Raw genomic sequence first — 21720 nt, 5'->3', positions numbered from 1 at the left:
AATTCTGTGACTCCTCACAAAGACTGTCCGAGCCAAGATCTTACGAAATTGAAATACGAAACATTCTCTCTAATCCCTTGGAGTGATCAATTCTATCTTGACTCACACACTGACTTCACAAGTACTTGACTATGTTTAAAAATCTTTCGATCCTAAATTAAAAATTTAGATAATCTAACACCAAAGCACAATGAGTTGCTTGCAAGTTACCATAGTGATTTCAAGTCAGAGGGATACTTATACCTATATCCCTTTAGAATAACTCTTGACAGCAGAGTGCTCTGAAGTTCGTCACATTCCGTGAAATGAATTTCTATATTTCACCTGCATGTCAAACCAGCATCTCCACGCTTGGTTAGGAGGACAACCAACTTATAACACACAATGACCTACACTTGATATATCTATTATCTTAGTAATAGCATATCATTTGGTCACAAACTTATTTAAGGACTAAATGATAAATCCTCTTTTATCGATTTAAAATAATCTTAAATACTTTCATCATAACACAAAAGTTCAATATAAAAGATGTACAAACTTATGATGAAAATTATCAAATAAATATTTTATTAAGAATTAATTCATATACAATTACATTAAATAGCACAATCATCGATAGGCTGACAATTAGTTTAGGGACATATTTTCCAACAACTCCCACATGTACTAAAGCCAATTGGTATAGCATCATATATCCATCTTCATTTTATGATCTTCGAACTCTTTTATTGTAAGGGCTTTAGTGAATGGGTCGGTCAGGTTCTCCTTTTCATCGATCTTCAAAAGATCGATGTCACCTCAATCCATGATCTTTCAAACAAGATGGTAGCGATGCAGAATATGCTTCGTCCATTGATATGCCTTCGGCTCCTTTGCCTAAGCTATGGATCTAGTACTATCGCAATAAAGCAGAACTAGACTATCGATGGAGGGTGCCACTCCAAACTCGGTGATAAATTTTTTTTGCCACACAGCTTTCTTTGCAGCATCATACCGTGATATATTTTACTTCGCATATTGAGTCGGCCACTGTATACTGCTTGAAACTTTTTTAGCAGACAGCTCCACCATTTAGGATGAAGTTATGTTCCGACATGCTTTTGCTATCATCACGATCTGATTGAAAACTAAAATCAGTGTATCCCATGAGTTTCAAGTCAGATTTTCCATAAACGAGCTACTAATCTTTAGTATTTCTTAAATACTTAAGGATGATTTTTGCAATCTTCCAATGGTTCTCATCCGAATTTGATTGGTATCTCCTCACTACTCCTAGTGAGTATGCCATATCTGATCTCGTACATATCATGATATACATTACAGAATCCACTGCTGAGACATATGGGATTCTACTTATATGCTCTTTATCTTGAGAGGTTGTCGGACAATCCTTCTTTGAGAGAGAAATTCTATGGCCTATCAAAAGATAGCCTTTCTTGAAATACTCCATGCTGAACCATTTCAGCATGATATCTATGTATATAGATTGGAAGAGCCCAAGTAGCCTTTTAGATCTATCCCTATAGATCCTCATCCCCAGAATGTAGGCTGCTTCTCTCAGATCTTTCATGGAGAACTGTGACGATAGCCACACTTTTATTTTCTATAATGTAGGAACATCATTCTCGATTAAAAAAATATCGTCCATATGCAAAATAAGAAATGCAATTACTAAATCATTAGCCCACCTATATATGCAGGGTTCCTCTCCATTCTTAACAAAGCCATATATTCTGATCACCTTATCAAAACATATGTTCCAACTCCAAAATGCTTGCTTCAATGCATAAATGGATCTTTGAAACTTGCACACTTTGGACTCATCTGTGGATGGGAACCCTTCAAGTTGTATCATATACACTTTTTGTTCAGCTCTCTATTTAGAAAAGCTATCTTCACATCCATTTATCAGACTTCATAGTCTAGGTATACTGCTATCGCAAGCATGATCCGAATGAATTTGAGCATTACTATAGAAGAAAATATCTCGTTATAGTCAATACCATAAGGTTGATGATACCCTTTGACAACCAAACGAGCTTTATAGGTCTCTACCTTTCCATCTGTGCCCCTTTTCCTTTTGAAGAACCACTTACACCTTATGGATTTTATCTTTTCAGGTGGATCAACTAATGTCCACACATTGTTAATCTTCATGGACTCCATTTTAAATTTTATGACTTTAAGCCATTTCTCAAAATTGGACCTCTGCATCTCATCCATATAGGTGACTGGATCCTCATTATTCATATCGAGCTCAACAGGATCCCCATCCCAGACCAAGAAACTTAAGTATCTGTCCGACTGATGCGGTATTCTACCGGATCACCTTAAGGATGTTTCTATATTGGGCTTTGAGTTTGATCAAATCAAATTCGGTTCAGATTCAGTCATTGTTGTTGGTTCTTCTACTTATCGAACTTCGTCAAGCTCAACTTTACAGGCACTTATTCTTTCACTAAGAAACTTTTTTTTTCAAAAAATATGCTTTACTGCTGATAAATACTTTTTATTCAATAAGAAGGTAAAAGTAATATCCCCTCATTTCCTTACAGTATCCTATAAAATTACACTTATCGGACCTAGATCTAAGCTTGTCGGTTTATAATCATTTGACATAAATCGAACACCTCCAGATCTTAATGAATAATAATTCTATTATTCAGAAAAATACCAGATAGATGGCACCTGCAATGTCAATAAAAAATAATAGACCCATTACCATTCACCTTAATGGGAGGCTATGATCTAGTAATCATCATAACGAGCTTATTTTATGGACCTAATAATTTAGAAGATTTGGTTAACATAATTTAACAGAATTAAATACATAGACTAGTTAATCTCGATCCTCTCACTGACTTCATCAAGTCAGATCGGACTGGACTAGAAACAAGTCAGTCCAACTAACAAGTCATTAATCCTCCTAATGACTTTATTAAGTCATGATGAGAACTAAGACAAGTCGAACTAGGAGTAACTAAATCAGTCATAACTGATTTTTTAGGTTACATGGATCAAACCCCAATCGTTAAGCGATCTGATCAAAATATAATTTACGATGTTGGTCAGATAAGTGAGATCGGTGGGAGGAATATGCCGTTAACTCATCATAGATCCAATCTATGCAAGTAGTTTCCAATTAAAGACCACTAGTCAAGACTGTCAAACTTATCTTAGATATCAATTGGTTAATCAGCTTTAATTAAATCAACTTATGGATTTAGATTCGATCGCTAAGCTCAAGATCAAAGTCCATTTGGGTCTAGTAAAAGATATGAACTCGACCAACTACAATTATTGTGTTGGCTATAAAAAAATCTTGATTTAATTTAATTTCTCTTCTTAGTCTATTTAATCTTTAATTCTAATCCTAGGATCTAACCCAATTAGAAGAATCTGATCAAGCTAACCCATAAACCCATCACCCATGTTTTATGCGAATGATATTAGATCTTTAATTCATAATTCTAGATCTAATATGTTCAACTTAATTCTTAATTAAGTTTGAGACTATGGGTAGGAGTTCGATATTTAAAAATAATTTTAAATTTTATAAAATATTTTTATAATTTATTTTCATACATGATTATTTAAATCTGAAACTTGAATTGGCTCACCTCTAGATTGAGCCTACTCATCACAATAGGTTGACTAAGTTTTGAGACTTAGTTGACTCATTGATGATGAATTATAAATTATATTTTCATCCTATTTTATTGAGTCAGCTCAATAAAAATTGAGCTGACTAATCAGGATCCTGAGTTCACCTAAATAATACTAAGTTGACTTAATAGGCGAACTACAATAATTATAATAATTTTAGATCAAAATAATTTTATATAAACAATAGTAAAATCAATCATAAATTATTTTAAAACTATTCTAAATATATTTATGATTTTAAATTTTATTTATAATTATTAGATGCAACTACTTTTCATACAATGTATCACATACATAATTTTAGAGTTTTGCAGAAAAGTAAAACTTTATTTTTGTATTCATCTTCATGAGATATAGTCAGAATGACACCCCTATACATCATAAAAGGATCTAATTGCATGAGAAAAAGAGAGATCTAATCTCTATTACCTTCTATGATCAGACGGCCTAGTGACAAATCCGATCTGATTACTTCACTATTCAGATCATTTAATCTAAATAATTTAAATCTAATCTAAATTATTTTAGATCTAATTATTATATTTTGATCATATCAAAATTGGATAATAATTATCATAAATAAATTTTATATATTTTAATTTAAAATTAAATTTTATAAGGATCAATATAAACTAAGACAACCTTTGCACTGTAAGAAAAAAATCTTACAGCAGGACAACCTTATACCAGTTTGTACAATCTAATCTATAACTAATTTTAGATATAGATATCATATATCAGATCTAATCTAAATTAAATTATAGATCTAAATACATATAATATCATGTCATATAAAATCTGACTTTGATACTACTGTTGGGATGCGTAGGGGTTTCATGCATGTATTTTAAAAATTTTTCAGTGAAAGAATATTAGATTAAACTATTTAATCTATAAATATATATATAAGATCTAACTTTAAAATTTTTATAAATAGATCTATGATATGAATTTATATGCATAAAAATTTAAATTTAAAATAACAAGCATATGAATAAAAATCAGTACACAGCAATAGATCTAATCTACTACTATTAGGGTTTAGAACCCAATATCTGAGAGTGAGTAATCGAACTCCATGATCAAGAATGTGGATCTGAAAGTTTTCACTAGTCACTTGCTCGCATAGGAGTGCTAGCTCGCGTAGTCGGTTTCGATGGTGGATTTGATTTGATCTTTTTTTTCGATCTCCTCAAACCTTTTTGATGTTGAAGATAGATCAAAGAAGAATGTTGGATGGTGGAGAAAAATTAGATAAAAATTCTTCTCTTTGATTTTTTCCTCACTCAAAAATCCTAGAATGATTCTAGGTCTCTCACCCGAGAGGAGATAGATCTCCTCCTTTGCACATGCCAAGAAGATAAAAACCCACCCCAAACCTCATGCCCCAAGAAGGATGTTCAGCCCCTCTTTTTCTCTAATATCTCATGGTAAAACTTAGAGTTCATTTGGTGCACAAAATCATAACCATTTTATAGTTGTCGCACAAAACAAACTTGGATGAGATAACGAGATGTTTGATTCAAATTCAAACTCCCTTTGAATTTTAAATCAAATGCCACTTAGCCCATCCAAATCTAGATGAAAGAATTAGGTCGACCAAGGCTTTTTGGAATGAAAAAAATCAAAATTTATTTCCTTTTGTCACACATATTGGATGCCCTTCATAAGGGGCTGGTGTGTGGGAGGATATCGATCAACATAAGTTTTGAAATTCAAACTACCTTGAATTCAAAACCAATCCAACCTAATCCTATCACTAATGAGTGATAATAGGAGGCTTTGGCATGAATTATTCAGCACACAAAATAATTTATGCAATGACAGAAGGCATGGAGAGAAGAGGAGGTGCAAAGGGAGAGAAAGTTCCATTCATTTGGGACTTTGGGGTTTAGCCAATTGAATTTCTTTCAAACCCAATCCAATTAGTTTCAAATAAAATATGATGAATCTAATCTAATTAAATTTTTATTATCTTAATTAAATTTGATCAAATCAATGAGTTAATTAAGTCATAGACCCGATCAAATTAGGATCAATTTCTCTCTTATCGATTATGTCATCTTATAACCTAATCAGACTTGACCTGATTGAATCTAATTCAATCAGACTTGATTCAGACTTTAATACTCAACTAAATTAAGTTAATTAATGATTTAATCATTAATTAATCTTTTATTAATGATAGAGTTTCAATCTAGTGAGACTATTCACTAGAGTCCCCATCCAGTGAGATTCTTCAGATCAGCCATTTGATCGAAGAGGAACTTCTAATGTGTATGATCCCATAGATTCAAACCTAAGCTGATAGCATAAGAACAGATTTCTATACCAATCGAAGTAACCATCTAGCAATGGTACCTGACGTCCGGATAGACTGAATGTATGCAAAGCAACACTCAAGAACCTACTTAGATACTGTTACTGTATAATTCATCTTTTTGACCCTTGATGCTAGGATGACTTAGAATTTAAACTATCAACTCTTAACAATACATCCATTATGTGTCTCAATCTAATAAATTCTGTGGCTCCTCATAAAGACTGCCCTAGCTAAGATCTTACTAAATTGAAATACAAAGCATTCTCTCCAATCTCTTGAAGTGGTCAATTTCATCTTGACTCACGCACCGACTTTACAAGTACTTGACTGTGCCTAGGAATCTTCTAATTTTAAATTAAAAATTTAGATAATCTGGCACCAAAGCATAGTGAGTTGCTTGCAAGTCACAGTGGTGATCTCAGATCGGAGGGACACTTATACTCATATCTCTTCAGAATAACTCTTGACAGTAAGATGCTCCAGAGTTGATCATGTTTAGTAAATTATACTTCTATATTTTATCTGCATGCCATATCAGCGTCTCCACATTCTTTAGTTAAGAGGACAATCAACTTATAGGACACACAACTACCTACACTTGATATATCTATCATCTTAGTAATAACATATCATTTGGTTGCAAACTCATTTAAGGACTAAACGATAAATTCTTCTTTATCGATTGAAAATAGTCCTAAGGACTTTCATCATAATACAGAAGTTCGATATAGAAGATGTACAAGCTTATGATGAAAATTATCAAATAAATATTTTATTAATAATTAATTCATATATAATTATATCAAATAGCATAACCATCAATAGACCGATGATTGACTTTGGGACATATTTTCCAATACCTTCAATATCTGTTCGATGAAGATCATTGGCTCCTCCAGTCTGTTGAATGTATGCCCTAAAAGTCAATCTTGACTTATATATTTCATATCTCTAGAATATGATTTTATACTTATTGGATAGTTATTTTATCATTCATGCTTATGTGTCCATGAATTATCCAAGAGATTAATAAGATAATGACATATATTCTCAAAGAATTTAGAATTTGAGATATGTGTCATTAATGGTTGATTCCTAAATTACTCTTGATCATAGGATCATCATGAAGATGGTGATTCATCCAGATAGACCAGTGTACGGATCATTTCTTTTGGATAGATGGATCTCGAGTCTGCAGTGTAGAGACACTGGAGCGAGAGTGCAGGTAGTTGTTAGAGAATAACTAGCATTAAGCGTGACTAACACGAGAGTCACATGGATGTCTACTCACTCGTTAGTGATTTTTTCGATGCTGCAGTTGTATGACTGATCTTTTGACCTGAGATGATACTACTGCCATAGTGAGGCTGCTGGAGTTTGATTGACACATCAACATGGATCTCAAGGAGCTTTTGTAGTGGATGTTGACGACAGTTGGTTCACTGTAGGAGTAGGATATGTATTAAGATGGGATCTATCGATCCTAGCAGAAGGGAGTAGTTCTATGGGACTTAAGAAGCTGAGTCCTTAAGTCTATGGTCATAGTAGCGTGATTGATGAAAAAGAGTTTTCATAGAGTCACATATGGACTCAAGTTGATTGAATCTATCATATGATCGATGTTGAGGTTTGACGATTTATCCATGACCTGCCATCTAATTGAGACTCACAATAGAGAGACTATATCATACGTTAACTGCACCTAGAGATTCATCTTTTATTCTACTGGGTTGCCACTACATACTGCTAGGTGTCACTGGTGGATTGTGAGACTCATGAGGATCATCTTGATGATCAATGATCTTTGATGGGCTGAGTTAGAATTATTCCAACCCATTGAAAAGTGTTTCAATGATATTGTGATAGAGATCACAATATATTTCAGTACCAGACAAAATAGAACCTATGAGGTTATATATAAAAGAGACTTTTGACTGATCAGATAGTTGAATTACGATTATGAATTGTAACAGGATTTGATTATCAATTTGATTGATAATTGATCTAATGCAAATGTTATATTATATAACTCATTAAAGAGTTAGTGAGTTATAGGAAGATTAATTAGTAATAGAATTGCTAATTGGCTTAATTTGATTGAGCAATGGGGCTTGCATCAAGTTCAATTTGATTGAATTTAATTTGACTCATTATAGGTTTGATTTGATCAATCCCAATTGGGTTATAAGATATCTGAATTGGATCGGAGGATAAGTTCCTATTGAATTAGGATTTGGGTTTGATCTAATTTCTAATTAGACTGGAATGTATGAATTCATAATTGGATTAAAAATTATCATTTTCATAAGTACATCAAATCTTAATTGAATTAGGATTAAAAATTGAGTTTGACTCAAGCACTACGAAAGAATCCAATGGGACTAGGACTCCTCCAATTAGGAGACATCTAATCTAAATTAATTGAGCTCCAAATTAGATTTGATTTTCTATCTTTCTAAGTCTAATCTGATCCTAATATGATTAGGACTCATTAGAATTTAATTGGATTTAAAACAGCCATGTAATGAAGAGTCCCAAGGGAATAAAACACCTTCATCCATGCACCAATATGAAACCCCATGCCCATATTTTTTTAACACCTATTTTTTCTCCATGAGGTGTGAGATATTTAGCATGTAATAGGTTCACGTCATCCTCTTTTATCCCATGTAATATGAGGTGCAAAATCACTGTGGTGGGCCGCATGAATTTTGATGGAATCCTAGATAGAGTTGGACTCTTATCTCTACTCAAATTGAAACTCCATCTTATGTCTATTTAACCCACCTTATGGGATGTGTAAAGAAGATTTGAGATCAGGTTTTAATGCTAAAAACTAGAGGGGGCGTGCATCCAAAAGGAGAGGAATTGGTGTGGAGAAAAATAAGGGAGAAGGGGCGGCGTGCATGCTTCATGGCGTGAGAAAGGTTTGGTGATATCCCTTCTTTCTTGCAACAACCAAGTGTTGGTTGTTTAGAGATCTCTATCTCTCTCTTTTGTCCATGTTTGGACATGAATGTCTCCTCCTTCTTTTGTCCAAAGTTGGACAAAATTCTTACATCTCTATTGTAGAGATTTGGTGCATGAATTTAGGAAGAAAAGAGAAGAAAATATTCTTCTAATGATCTCTAGCTAGAGATCAAGATCTTCCTATATTTTTTTATTCTTTTTAAGAGTATCTTAGGAGAAAAAAAGATTTTCAACTATCAAGATGCGATCTCTACAAGAGAGCTAGCACCCCGATGAGATCAAAAAGCTTCTGATTAGATCAGAGTCTCGTATAGATACCCGAAGAGATCGGACGCTTGTGTGGCTACAAGGAACCTTCAAAGGACATCCATGATCATCAGTTCGTATTGAAGATTGATCCATGTCCAGGTATATTTCTGTATCTGAATCTTATCTCAAATATGATGATCCTGTTTATGATTTTAAGATTTAATTTTATGCATGCTTAGATGAAATTAGATTTAATCTAAAAATTTTTAAAATTTTGCTGCATACTTATTTTGAAAAATCATACATGTATGAAATTATAAAAAATCTAACAGTAGTATCAGAGCCATATCATATACATGAGATTAAGATTTAGATTTGAAATCTATAGAAAAAAATTTCAGATCTGAAAAGTTTTGATGTTGTTCTGACATAAGGTTACCTTGGCATAATTTGTTATGCTGTATGGTTGTCCTAAAATGATGTTAAAATTTTTAATTAAATTAAAATTTTAGATCTAATTTTTATAATATATATATGATATATATTTTATTATTTAGATCTGAAAGAGTTTCAAAATCTATTTTGATTCATATATATGATATATGATAACATGTTTAGTACTGAAATTTATTTCAATGATCTGAACTTGTTTATGTATGTGATACATATTTATATTCATGATCTGAAATTATTTCGAGATCAAAATTTACTCTTCATGTAAAGAATTTAGATCTAAAAATTTTGATTCAAGATATGAAATTAGTGTTTGTGCATGAAGGATTGGTCATGGGTAGATCAAATTAGGTCATGTAATTGGATTACATTATAAGGGTTTCAAATTTGATCATATTGGATTTGAATCGATTTATTAGTTGATCGAACCAAGTCAAGTATTGATTAGGATGAGGTCAATAGAGTCTATGATCATACAATTATTGTTGATCGAATCAATTAACATCCATATGTAGAATCGATTAACATAAGGACCTAATTCGGCTCTGTGGTTCGAGTCTGATTCATCTAAGCTAACCTATTTGGATCAATTGATCAATTGGCATCTAAGAAAAGTAATTGAAAGGTGGTTATTTAATTGATTTCATTCGCTTACCTAACTAATTTGTTGGTGTCTAAGGAAAGCAACAAGGGGACTCTCACCAATCTCCACTTATCTGGCCAATTTGAAAGATTGAGTCTCGAATATGGTTGCTTGGTGGTTTGATTTAGCCCATGCCAATTGGATCAGTCATATGATGACTAATTAGATGAGATCTAAATCCAAATCTCTCCATAAAATATTAAGTCCATGGTCTTCTATCATTGTAGATGTGCAGGCGTGCTACCGACGTTGATTGTTCTCGACTGGTCACAGTGGTTCAGTTGCATCGAAAACAAGCAACCACTCTATTAGCAAAGAGTTACTTCAAGGTAAAGATGGGGTTGGGCCCAATAACTATTAGGTGAGGGACCCAATGATGGCTTTGCATCTGCTTGTGAATGGTGAGTCTAACTTAACTAAAGAGTATGGGCAATAACTGTTAGGTGAGCCCACATGACTTAGAGATCAAGTAGCTGCAACATGCTTAGAGAAGCATTTGGGCAAAGAGTTGTCCACACATTGGTGTTCATTCATATTACCAATAACTGTTAGATGAGGTGCACGGCATCAGTGGGACCACAGCATCCACTAGAAATTCAATTATCGTGTTAGGATTTTCGTTTCTCCATCCGAAGAGTGTAGGAGATCTGATAAAATAGTGGGAGTGTCTTTTTCATCTAAAAATCTCTAAAGTAAATCATAAAATAAGTACAAACATCTAATTAGAATTTTTGCTCTCTACTATTCATTGTGTCAGCTTTCAATCCTCTAGCTTGAATCCTAGATATCAATCGATTAACTGAAACAGGTTACATAGACTGACTCACAAACTTAAAAATTATTCTTAAATCTTAGAAAATTAAGCTATGTTCTTTATCGAATTATTCTGATGTTAACAACTCGTCCAATCCATAGTCAATGAGCTATACTTGATGAGTGGATGGACAATAATAATAAAGATAGGTGCTATGCATAAGCACATGTACACTGCCAACGGCACGTTGATTCATCTGCAAGTGTTGTGAGATGATCAGAGTCGCACAGTGCATATGATGCATTATGAGCAGTCAGTCTATGATTGTTATTTGATAATGATCAAGAATATTAAAGAGCTTGAAAGGCTCGACATGATTATGCATAAGGAATTGCTTATGGATTTGATCCTGCAATCCTTGATTAGTTTATATGGATACTTTATGGTAAACTACCGTATGAAAGACCATCATGGTACCTTATCTGAATTGGTCAAAATATTGATAACATAGAAACCTTGAAAGAGTTCAGTGGTAAATACCTAAAAAGCCTAAAGAAATAAAGACACACCTAGAGTAGGCATGTCAAGATTGCTTAATGCTATCCTTACGATTTTTTTTTATCTCTGTTGAACTGTGGACTCTAGTGTAGAGTCGATGGGAAGATAGAGGGCTAAGAAAGTAATCCTTAAAAATTGGCTATAGGGCAACAGTTGCTACTGTGGTCATGGATATCTATCCTTTGCGATCATCGTTTGAATTTAGTTCTTAGAGATGGTCTCTATTATTTGCATGGTAATGCATCTATGAATTTAATTGAACAAACAATGAATATCATTGGATCTGAGAGATCCCAAATTGAGATAAAATTAAAGTATATGTGGAACCTATGGCTAAGTCGTATTGGAGAAGAAATGATTAACAAACTGAAGAAATATAGGCTCGAGCTCATTGACTGTTGAGTCAAATCTAGTTTGTGCATCATCTCTTTGATAAAATACGATCAAGCCACTCTTGTGGGACAAGAAAAAAAAGACCACTGAGATACTTATCTTTGTACACATTTGATGTGTGTAGCCCATGTGATGTGCTAATTAAGGAGTTGTCTCTACTTTATTACCTTTATCGATGATCAGTCATGATATGGATAAGTATATGAGATACAAATCTAAAATTTTTAAAAGATTTAAAGACTTCAGATGTAAGTAGAGAAGTAAATAAAAAAAATTTCTATAGGTACTTCGATCGGATCGAGGATGTAATATCATTGAAAGAAATTTTTTGATTATCTCATAAAATGGCATAGTTTTATATTGGACTGCTCTTAGTACATATCAGCTCAATGAGATAAAAAGAGTCATAGAACTATATAAGATATAGTCTAGTCCATAATGAACTTCACTGATTTATTTATATTTCTTTAGGGATATGCTTTATTTTTATGGAATTGGGTTCTCTCTAAATCTATTCATACTACACCATATGAGATATGACATGGTAAGAATTGAGATTCAAGGATGTCCAGCCTGTATCTAGGACAACAGGTGGATATGTTAGAGGATAGGTCTATAAAGCTCATCCTAAAAGAGTTTGGAATACTACTTTTTGAAAGAATTGCAATGTGATTGTGACCCGACATGCTATCTTCTTAGAAAATTATTTGACCAAGATGAAACAGTGGGAGGAAAGTTAAGCTCTAAGAGAGTGTCTCTAAAGAGCAACGAGCCATGAGACCTTAAGAATCTATTCATCATGAGCTAGTAGACGTATATTTCTCCACCTCGTATACATAGTAGGATCTCCAATTCTCTCGAAAGGTACTCAGATATGCTTAACAGAGGATGTAGAAAAAGTCATTTCTTATGGAGATAGAGAGCATAGAGATGATCCCAGAACCTACAACGAGGCGATGTACGACATCGACTCCAAAAAAAGAATGTGAAATAGCTTTCCTGAGTAGAGATCTTTTAAAGATTTCTATATGGAATAGCCTATAAATTTCATTTCTTGCGATAGGAGATCACAAAGTTTGTAAAAATCTTGGAGTTAGAATTATCATTTCGATGATATGATCAAATTATTTGATTAGAAAAGAGAAATTATGATTTTCAAAAGGGTCAGTGGAAGTGTCCAATACTGACATCGGTTAAAATATGGTTGAATATAGATTTCTCCATAAAAAATATAAAGCGAGCGTCCTAAAGATCTATAGTGATAGATGCAATTAGATGCTTATGTTTTCACAGATAAAGTACAAAGACTGGATGTTAAAAGGGTTCAGCATAAAAATCTCAGAGAGGGGTCTACTATCCTCTTGGGCATAGAAGTGTGCCAAGTAATGTACTTGAACTGATATGGATAATATTGTGAATATGACAAGTAGATATCAGTTGTATCCAGGCTGTGAGCGCTGGAGTACTGTGAAAACAATCTTAAGCTCTTGAGAAGAACTAAGGATATGTTCTTAATTTAGAGAAGGATCAAAACAAGGAGTGGGAGGATACACCAATTCAGATTTTATGTCTGATGTTGATTGTAGAATGTCTACATCATGGGTGTATTCCTGTGTCAATATTTTGGAAGGATTCTAAGTAATCGATCGATAGAAGCTGAGTACATTATAGATGTGTAGGATGCATTCTGGTTCAAATGTTGTTATAGAATTGGATGTCGTGCCATCAGATGTCATGCCACTATACTACAAAGACAATGACACCATAGCCCTTGCTAAGGAGCCTAGGTCTCACCAGATATCCAAGCACATAGAGCAGCAGAACATGTGACTACCTCAAGGAGAAATACATAGAGATGCAGAGAGCAAACTCTATATGTGATATAGATGACCCACTGGTAAGTCACTTAGCCAGCCTAAAACTAAAAGTTTATCTTGTGAAGATGGGCCTTGGTATATGGTAGATTAGCTTTAGTGCAAGTGAGAGATTGTTGAATGTATGCTCTAGAAGTTAATTTTGGCTGACACATTTTATATCTTTAGGATATGATTTTGTACTTATTGAGTAGTTATTTTATTATTCATGCTTATGTATCCATGAATCATTCAAGAGATTAACAAGATAATGACACATATTCTCAAAGAGTTAAAAATTTGAGACATGTGTAATTAATAGTTGATTTCTAAATTACTCCTGGTCATAGGATCATCATGGGGATGGTGATTGATCCGGATAAATCAATGCATGGATTGCTTCTTTCGGACAGATGGGTCTCGAGTCTGCAGTGTAGAGACACTGGAGTAAGAGTACAGATGGTTGTTAGAGAATAACTAGCACTGAGCGTGACCAACACGAGAAATCACATGGATGTCTGCTCATTCGTTAGTGACTTTTTCGATGCTGCAGTTGTATAACTAGTCTTTTGACATGAGATAACACTAATGCTCGTAGTGAGACTGTTGGAGTTTGACTGATACATCAACATGGGTCTCAAAGAGTCCTTATAGTAGATGTTGGCGACAGTTGGTCCACTGTAGGAGTAGAATATGCATCAAGATGGAATCTATCGATCCTAGCAGAAAGGAGTAGTTTTATGAGATTTAAGAGACTAAGTCCTCAAGTCTATGGCCATAGCAGTGTGATTGATGGAAAAGAGTTTCGATAGAGTCACATATGGACTCAAGCTGATTGAATCTATCATATGACTGATGTTGAGGTTTTGATGATTTATCCATGACCTGCCATCTGGTTGAGACTCACGATAGAGAAATTAAATTATGCGTTAACTGCACCTAGAGGTTTATCTTTTATTTTACTGAGTTACTGCTACATACTGCTAGATGTCACTGGTGGATTGTGAGACTCATAAGGATCATCTTGATAATCAATGATCCTTAGTGGGTTAAGTTGGAATTATTCTAACCCATTGAAAAATACTTCAATGATATTGTGATAGAGATCATAATATATCTTACTATCAAACAGAATAGAATCTATGGGATCACACATAAAATAGACTTTTGACTGATCAGATGGTTGAATTACGATTATAAATCATAACAGGATTTGATTATCAATTTGATTGATAATTAATCTAATACAAATGTTGCATTATGTAACTTACTAAAGAGTTAGTGAGTTATAAGAGGATTAATTAGCAATAGGATTGCTAATTGGCTCAATTTGATTGAGCAATGGGGCTTGCATCAAGTTTAATTTGGTTGGATTTAATTTGACTCATTATGGGCTTGATTTGATCAACCCCAATTGGATTATAAGATATTTGAATTGGATCGGAGGATAAATTTTTGTTGAATTATGATTTGGGTTTGATCCAATTTTTAATTAGACTAGGATGTATGAATTTCTAACTAGACTAGAAATCCTCATTTTCATAGGTGCACCAAATCCTAATTGGATTAGGATTAAAAATTGAGTTTGACTCAAGCACCAAGAAAGAATCCAATAGGACTAGGACTCCTCCAATTAGGAGACATCTAATCTAAATTAATTGGGCTCCAAATCAGATTTGATTTTCTATCTTTTTAAGTTTAATCTAGTCCTAATATGATTAGGACTCATTGGAATTTAATTGGGTTTAAAACAGTCGTGTAATAGCAAACTTGGCATTTTGGGTCAAACCAGATTTTGGTTTGACCTCTCGACCTCTCTCTCTCTCTCTCTCCCTCTCTCCCTCTCGCGCGCGCGCAAATCGCAGCATTCACAATAACGTGACCAGAAAAAAAAAAAAAAAGTAAAGATGCTCATCTTACTAGGACAGTTGTCCAAGTTTCCACCACGGAGTGCATGCTTAGGCTCCTAGACAAAAAAAAAAAAAAAAAAAACCAAATAAATAAAGCTTTTTCACCACCGTATAGGATAAAAGGTTATGTCTGTCATAATATCTATCCTGTGACTAAAACCACTTTCTGGAAAAATAAAAATTGGAAGCGAATCTAATAGTTCCAATGATGGTCATGCTTTGACATGTTGTGCATTTATACCATATGAAATTCTATAATGGCAAAAATACCCTTGATTCTTATATTATTTATGAAAGCAAATTTAAGGATTCAAATGGGCCCAATTGGATCAAATATGGATCCAAAACAAGTGAGACTGGAAATATGTTAATATGAACCCCACCTATTTGTTAGACCATAATAGAATTCAACTTGTTTATTAAATAGATAATGCACCGCAACCTTTCTAATCCATTTAATAAATAGATCAAATCATGTCAAACACATTTTAGATAAATCTTAAATAAGTCAGGTTGTAATTATGTTAACCTGATGCAACTATTAAATGGATCAATAGTTAAATGAATCTGGAATCTAAATTTAGAACTAAATTATTTAGTAAATGGGTCAAGTCAAACCAACCCATTTACAATCCAAAATTGTTTTCATCTAATTTGGTTCAATTCAGGATGGTTGAAAGTCGGGTCAATAGGAAAGATCATGGATTGCCACCTTGGAATACCATGCACTTATATCCTTGTCATAGAACACTTTGGCAATCTAGTTGATCAACCAGGTAGTTTAGGTGGCTTAGAATGTGTCATTTTAGCACAAGAAAGAGATTATCCAAGCAAGAGCCTCAACGTGAGCAGCAATGTCATCTATAATATTAAGTACCCCTTTAGGATTGTTTTTGAAGGGGCTAAAACTACTCCCTAGAGCCCAAAAAGTATATCTAGCTGATATGTGTATTTGATAAAAAATTTAAAGAATTTTTAGATCCTCCCTGAAGTGTAAAGCTTTAATTTGAAACTTCTCCCTAAAAGCACTTTTGGAAGCCCACCGAGAAGCAATTTATACGAACAAAATACACCTGAACTCTATAATTATTATATTATTTATTATAATATTCAGATTAAAATATAATATATAAATTATATATTAACAATAATTTAAACTATACACATTAACATGAAATAGTTTATAATATAATGCTATTATAATATTATTCTAAAATAATAATGACACGTTCATATATTATAATGGTGCTACATAATGTTATAATATATTAAAATATAATAATAATTATATGAAAATACTCTGTTATAATTATTAACTAATAATAGATATATGACATTATATTGTATTATATTATACTAATATTATGATTTTACAATGTTGCCATTATAATTATATCATATATTTATTTTTTCGTAAAATGGATGTATTACATTAGATGAAACGTGAGTAAATACATCTCAAAAATTAGAAAATAAAATATCTAAAAATTGAAAAGGTAAATTGACCATAGACAAATTATTTATGCTTCATTATCATGTTCTCATACTAAAAATACTCTCTTCTTTTGGCTAGCAAATCAACCTTAAAGTTCCATGATACTTTCAGAAGTATAGTTGAATTTTTGTTTAAAAGCTCTACAACTGGCAATAATTTCAAATAGTCTAAATACGTGAGTCTGTGGGCAAGCTTCTTTGTAAGTCTATTTCAAGAGTCTAGTTGTGCAGGCATTCCTACGATCAAAAGACAAACACCCCATGCATGTGTTTCTTAGACATGGTCTTTATGATTTCGCAATAGCAAACCGTCGGGCATACTGGGCCCCCCACCTGAGGAATTATGTTAGCCTAGCCAAAGATCAGGTACATGAAATTAAAAAATATTTTCTTATGTGATCTAGAAGGTGATTTGCCTGTATGAAGATTTCGTCTGCTGTAACGGTCACAGGTTTATATAGATCTGGCCAATATTTAATCACAAAAGTAACATAAAACAAGAACCGAGATCAAACAATAGAAGTTTGATCTCCAAGACTGATTAAGAACGATCCTCTTCTTCTTCTTCTTCTTCTTCTTCTTCTTTTTTAAAAGATTGATATAACACCATCAAAACACTAGGAAACATGATGTATTGCACATGAATTCATTAGATTACATTCAGCGTAATGATACAATGCCATCAATACACTTTATAGAAATTACAGAATAGATATCGAAGTCCAATACAAACTTTAAATAATTAGGGAAAAAAATGTAAAAACACTGAGCACGTCCATCCCTTGGCACCTGCCAAATTCACACGACATGGTACCTGGAAATAGAGAATAATATATATGAGATTAACAGCATTTATGTAGACAAATTAATAAGAGAAAGATAAGCGTAATAGAAGTAGAACTCACCCAGCTGAAGAGAGGACACTTTCAAACTCTTCTGAGTTGGTTTGAAAGTTGCGAGGGGGTCCCTTGGTATACCGTGTCCATGAGGGACCATCTATCTCTTGGATCCAGACCTCAGGGATCCACTGAATGATGGGCCAGTTCGATGTATCGTTCAGGAAGCTCTTAAACAGTAGTGAGCTGCATTTTAGTCCAAATTTTCTGAGATTCTGCAGAGAATTTTGATGCTGCCCGAATAGTTCCAATAACCACCGTGGGAGGTGCTCCATTTTTTGGTCAAAATTATTGGAAACATCTTGGAGGCACTCCGGCGAGGGACCGATAGGTATCTCTGAGGGCCCCTGTGCTGCAGAAGGATGTTCCAAGACCAGATATTGTAACTTATCAAGATTCTCCACTTGCTCTAACATTGGGCAATTCAGTATTTCCATTGATTTCAGCATGGGAAGGTTGGATACTCTTTCCAACCGCGGGTTTTCCTTAATATAGAGCCTGTCAGTTAAGGAGGGGAGGTTTTTGATTTCTCTCAGGTTGTGCGCGCCCGCAATTTGCGATACCTGCAAGTTGGTGGCATGTCCCAGACCTTCCGGAAGAGCTATTAGCTCGGGACAGTTCTCTAGAACTAGTTTCTTGAGACGCGGCAGCAGCTTAGAGGCTCCTCTAATTTCATCATCACGAACCTCTTCCCCCATGCCTAATGACCATTCTTTCCAGTTGCGCATGTCTTGGAGTATCAGGTATTCAAGCCTTGGAAATGCAGTTACTACTGAAGCACGCCGACCAAGAAGCTCTGGTCCGATCCTTGAGATTGCGTCTGCTCCTGAAATCCGAAGGTATTTTAGCTGGGGCAATAGGCCTAGTGGAGGAAGTTGCGGACAAGATCTACAGTTATCAAGTATCAAGAATGCCAGGTGAGGAAATGAGGCACCCAATGAGGATGACATCAACCAGCCGGGAAACCCACTGCCAATGAAGTCTTGGAACTGAAGCTCTTCTAGGTGGGATGGAGGAGAGAGGTCATTGCATGTCTTGTTCGCCATCTGGATTGCGTCGTCTCCACATCCAGGTTGATTGTTCTCAGCTTCGGGTGGTAGCCAAAACAAAAACATTCTTTTAAGAAAGCAGCTGTTTGCGAGTGCCGAAGCTCCTTCTCGTGACCTCTCCAACCTATCTATCCGGAGCACTCTCAGCTGGGACAGAGATCGCAGCTCCTCCAAATCGCATCCACGGTCCTCCTCACCACCATCATCACCGACCACAAATCCTCCAAGACAGATGAGATTTCTCAGTTTGCCTATTCCTTTTGGGAGATGGCTCAATGGAGTTTCCAGGAGGAGAAGGCATCTTAGATTGCACAAACTTGTGATGGCATTGGGAAGCGTGTGCAAAGATTTACAGCCCGAGAGGCTCAACGTCTGCAGATTTTGAAGGCATCTGATAGACTCTGGTAAATTTTTGACATTCGTTCTATCAAGATTCAGGAACCTTAGATGTAACAGCTTTCCCATGGAGTCCGAAAGGCTCACCAGTCCCGTGTCCTTCAAGTCCAAAACTCGTAGCTGCCCAAGTGTTCCAATTTCATGCTCATCTATCTTTGTTCTGGGACTATTCCAGACAAATAGAGTCCTCAAGCATCTCTGCTTTTTCACTGCGTCAGGGATTTTTAGCATCTCTCCCATGTTTGAAATTGACAAGCGACGATGCTTAGTCAAAGGGTTCGTGTTGTATATTTTTTCATGTCCGACAAAAGCACTCTCGTCTGCTATCAAAAACAGAGCAAGACAACGTAGCAGATCGTGCATTGTGCAATGACTCCCATCTACGGAATGAGAATCTGGTTGTAAAAGATTCCTGCAAATCAATTCTTGATAGTAATTTTCGGCTAAATCTTCTAACAATACATCTCCTTGTGATTTTACTAAACCTTCAGCCAACCAGTACTGATCAAGATCATCACGATAGATTGTGTAGCCCTCAGGATATAAGGAGCAATAAAGGAAACATTGTTTAAGATCAGATGATAAATCTTCATAGCTTAAAAATAAGGCTCCTGGGAGTTCTGTCTGAAGTTGGCTCATAGACCATGCATCACTTCTGAGAACATTATTCCACTCTATGCTGCTTCTATTCTTCAACCTTAAAACCCCCGCAATAGTTTTGATTGCAAGAGGAAGGCCATCGCATTTTTCCACAATTTTAATACCAATTTCTTTTAAATTAAAGATCTCTTCCTTTTCATCATCTCTAAAGACTTTCTTGCATAGCAATGTCCAGCCATGATCCCTATCCATTTTGTCAACATGGTATACAGGTGCTCTCACATTCGTAGCCACATTTTCATCTCGAGTAGTGATCACAATCCTACCACTAGCCGTTGCACTATCTAAAGGATATCTAAGCAGATCCTCCCATACTTTTGCTTCCCATATATCATCTAATACAATAATGAACCTTTTTGAAAGGACAGAGGAAAGATAGGGTATGAGTTCAGCTTTTGTTTTAGCCTGCCCGTAATCTCCACCCGCACTCCTAATCATCTCCTTCAGCAACTCTGTCTCTAAAAATTCCTTGGACACACACACCCATACTCGTATAGGAAAGTTTTCTTTTATTCTTTCATCATTGTATATGTTAGAAGCAAGAGTAGTTTTGCCGATTCCACCCATCCCAACAATCCCCAAGATCAAAAATTTTTGTTTATCTTCTTTGACTAATGAGTCCACAAGATCCTGGGTAGCTTCTTCAATTTGTGTCCCGATGATATCAGATTTGACCTCAATGGGAAAAGTCTGACGAACATTCACTCTGCTCACTTGGACATCTCGGTTAGTGTTTTCTAGTTTAGGAAATGCTGATCTATCTTCTACAATCTTGTTCAGCCTATTATTAAGATCTCTAATTCTTTTACCAATTTCATGGCGGAACTTCATACAACTGAAGCAAGAAAATAAAGGGAAGGGATGGCATATCACAGAAATGGATTGATGACTTTCCGATAATTTTCCGCCTTCGATGATACAAAGGTCGATGATATCATCCGCATCATACATGATATCTTTCAACTCCCTCACCCAAATACTGATGTTTGGGTCTTCATGCCTCTTCCGCTCTGCATGTTCAAGAAAACCTCTTATCCTTTCCAGTCTTCTCTGAAGCTTCTGGAGGTCATCCTTCACCTTGAGCATGATTGACACCTCACCCTGTACAAAATCTGCGAGTTTGGTCATGTATCTTCGCACGAAAGCGTCTAAGATCATTGCCATCTTTTGAGAAGTGAAGCTCTTGACACGCTAAGAGAATTGGAAACTGTGAGCCACTATGAATCCTTGCAAGCCTATGTATAAAGATTTGAAGACCCTGTCTTTCGTGGTCCACGGTTCGCCATAAAAAAAGGGAAAGAAAAATGGTTGTTGGAAGAAGGAAAAGGACTAATTAAGGGACAACTTGTAAAAAATAAATACTACTTCCACCATTACTTATTAAAAAAAAAAAAAAGGAAAAGGACAACTCTAAGGCACCAGATTCCCCTTTTCGGCCATGCAGTTACCA

The 21720-nt window shown here is 34.8% G+C and overlaps 1 protein-coding gene across 1 annotated transcript; it reads right to left on the bottom strand.

Moving 5' to 3' along the window:
* Positions 1-17896: 17896 nt before the first annotated feature.
* On the bottom strand, positions 17897-21496 carry LOC105033570 (putative disease resistance protein RGA3). The gene is made up of 2 exons (XM_029261359.2): positions 18175-21496; positions 17897-18083 (listed from the first exon to the last, which is right to left on the bottom strand). Exons 1-2 carry the CDS (start codon positions 21432-21434, stop codon positions 18068-18070), a joined length of 3276 nt encoding a protein of 1091 aa, XP_029117192.2. The 5' UTR covers positions 21435-21496; the 3' UTR covers positions 17897-18067.
* Between the last annotated feature and the right edge of the window lie 224 nt (positions 21497-21720).

The sequence above is a fragment of the Elaeis guineensis genome, chromosome 1 (genome assembly GCF_000442705.2).
Source record: "Elaeis guineensis isolate ETL-2024a chromosome 1, EG11, whole genome shotgun sequence".
Lineage (NCBI taxonomy): Eukaryota > Viridiplantae > Streptophyta > Magnoliopsida > Arecales > Arecaceae > Elaeis > Elaeis guineensis.
This window is presented reverse-complemented; position numbering and strand designations above follow the sequence as displayed.

Excerpts from the sequence above, each read along its gene's own strand:
- LOC105033570 (XM_029261359.2), bottom strand. The coding sequence starts at position 21,434 with ATGGCAATGATCTTAGACGCTTTCGTGCGAAGATACATGACCAAACTC.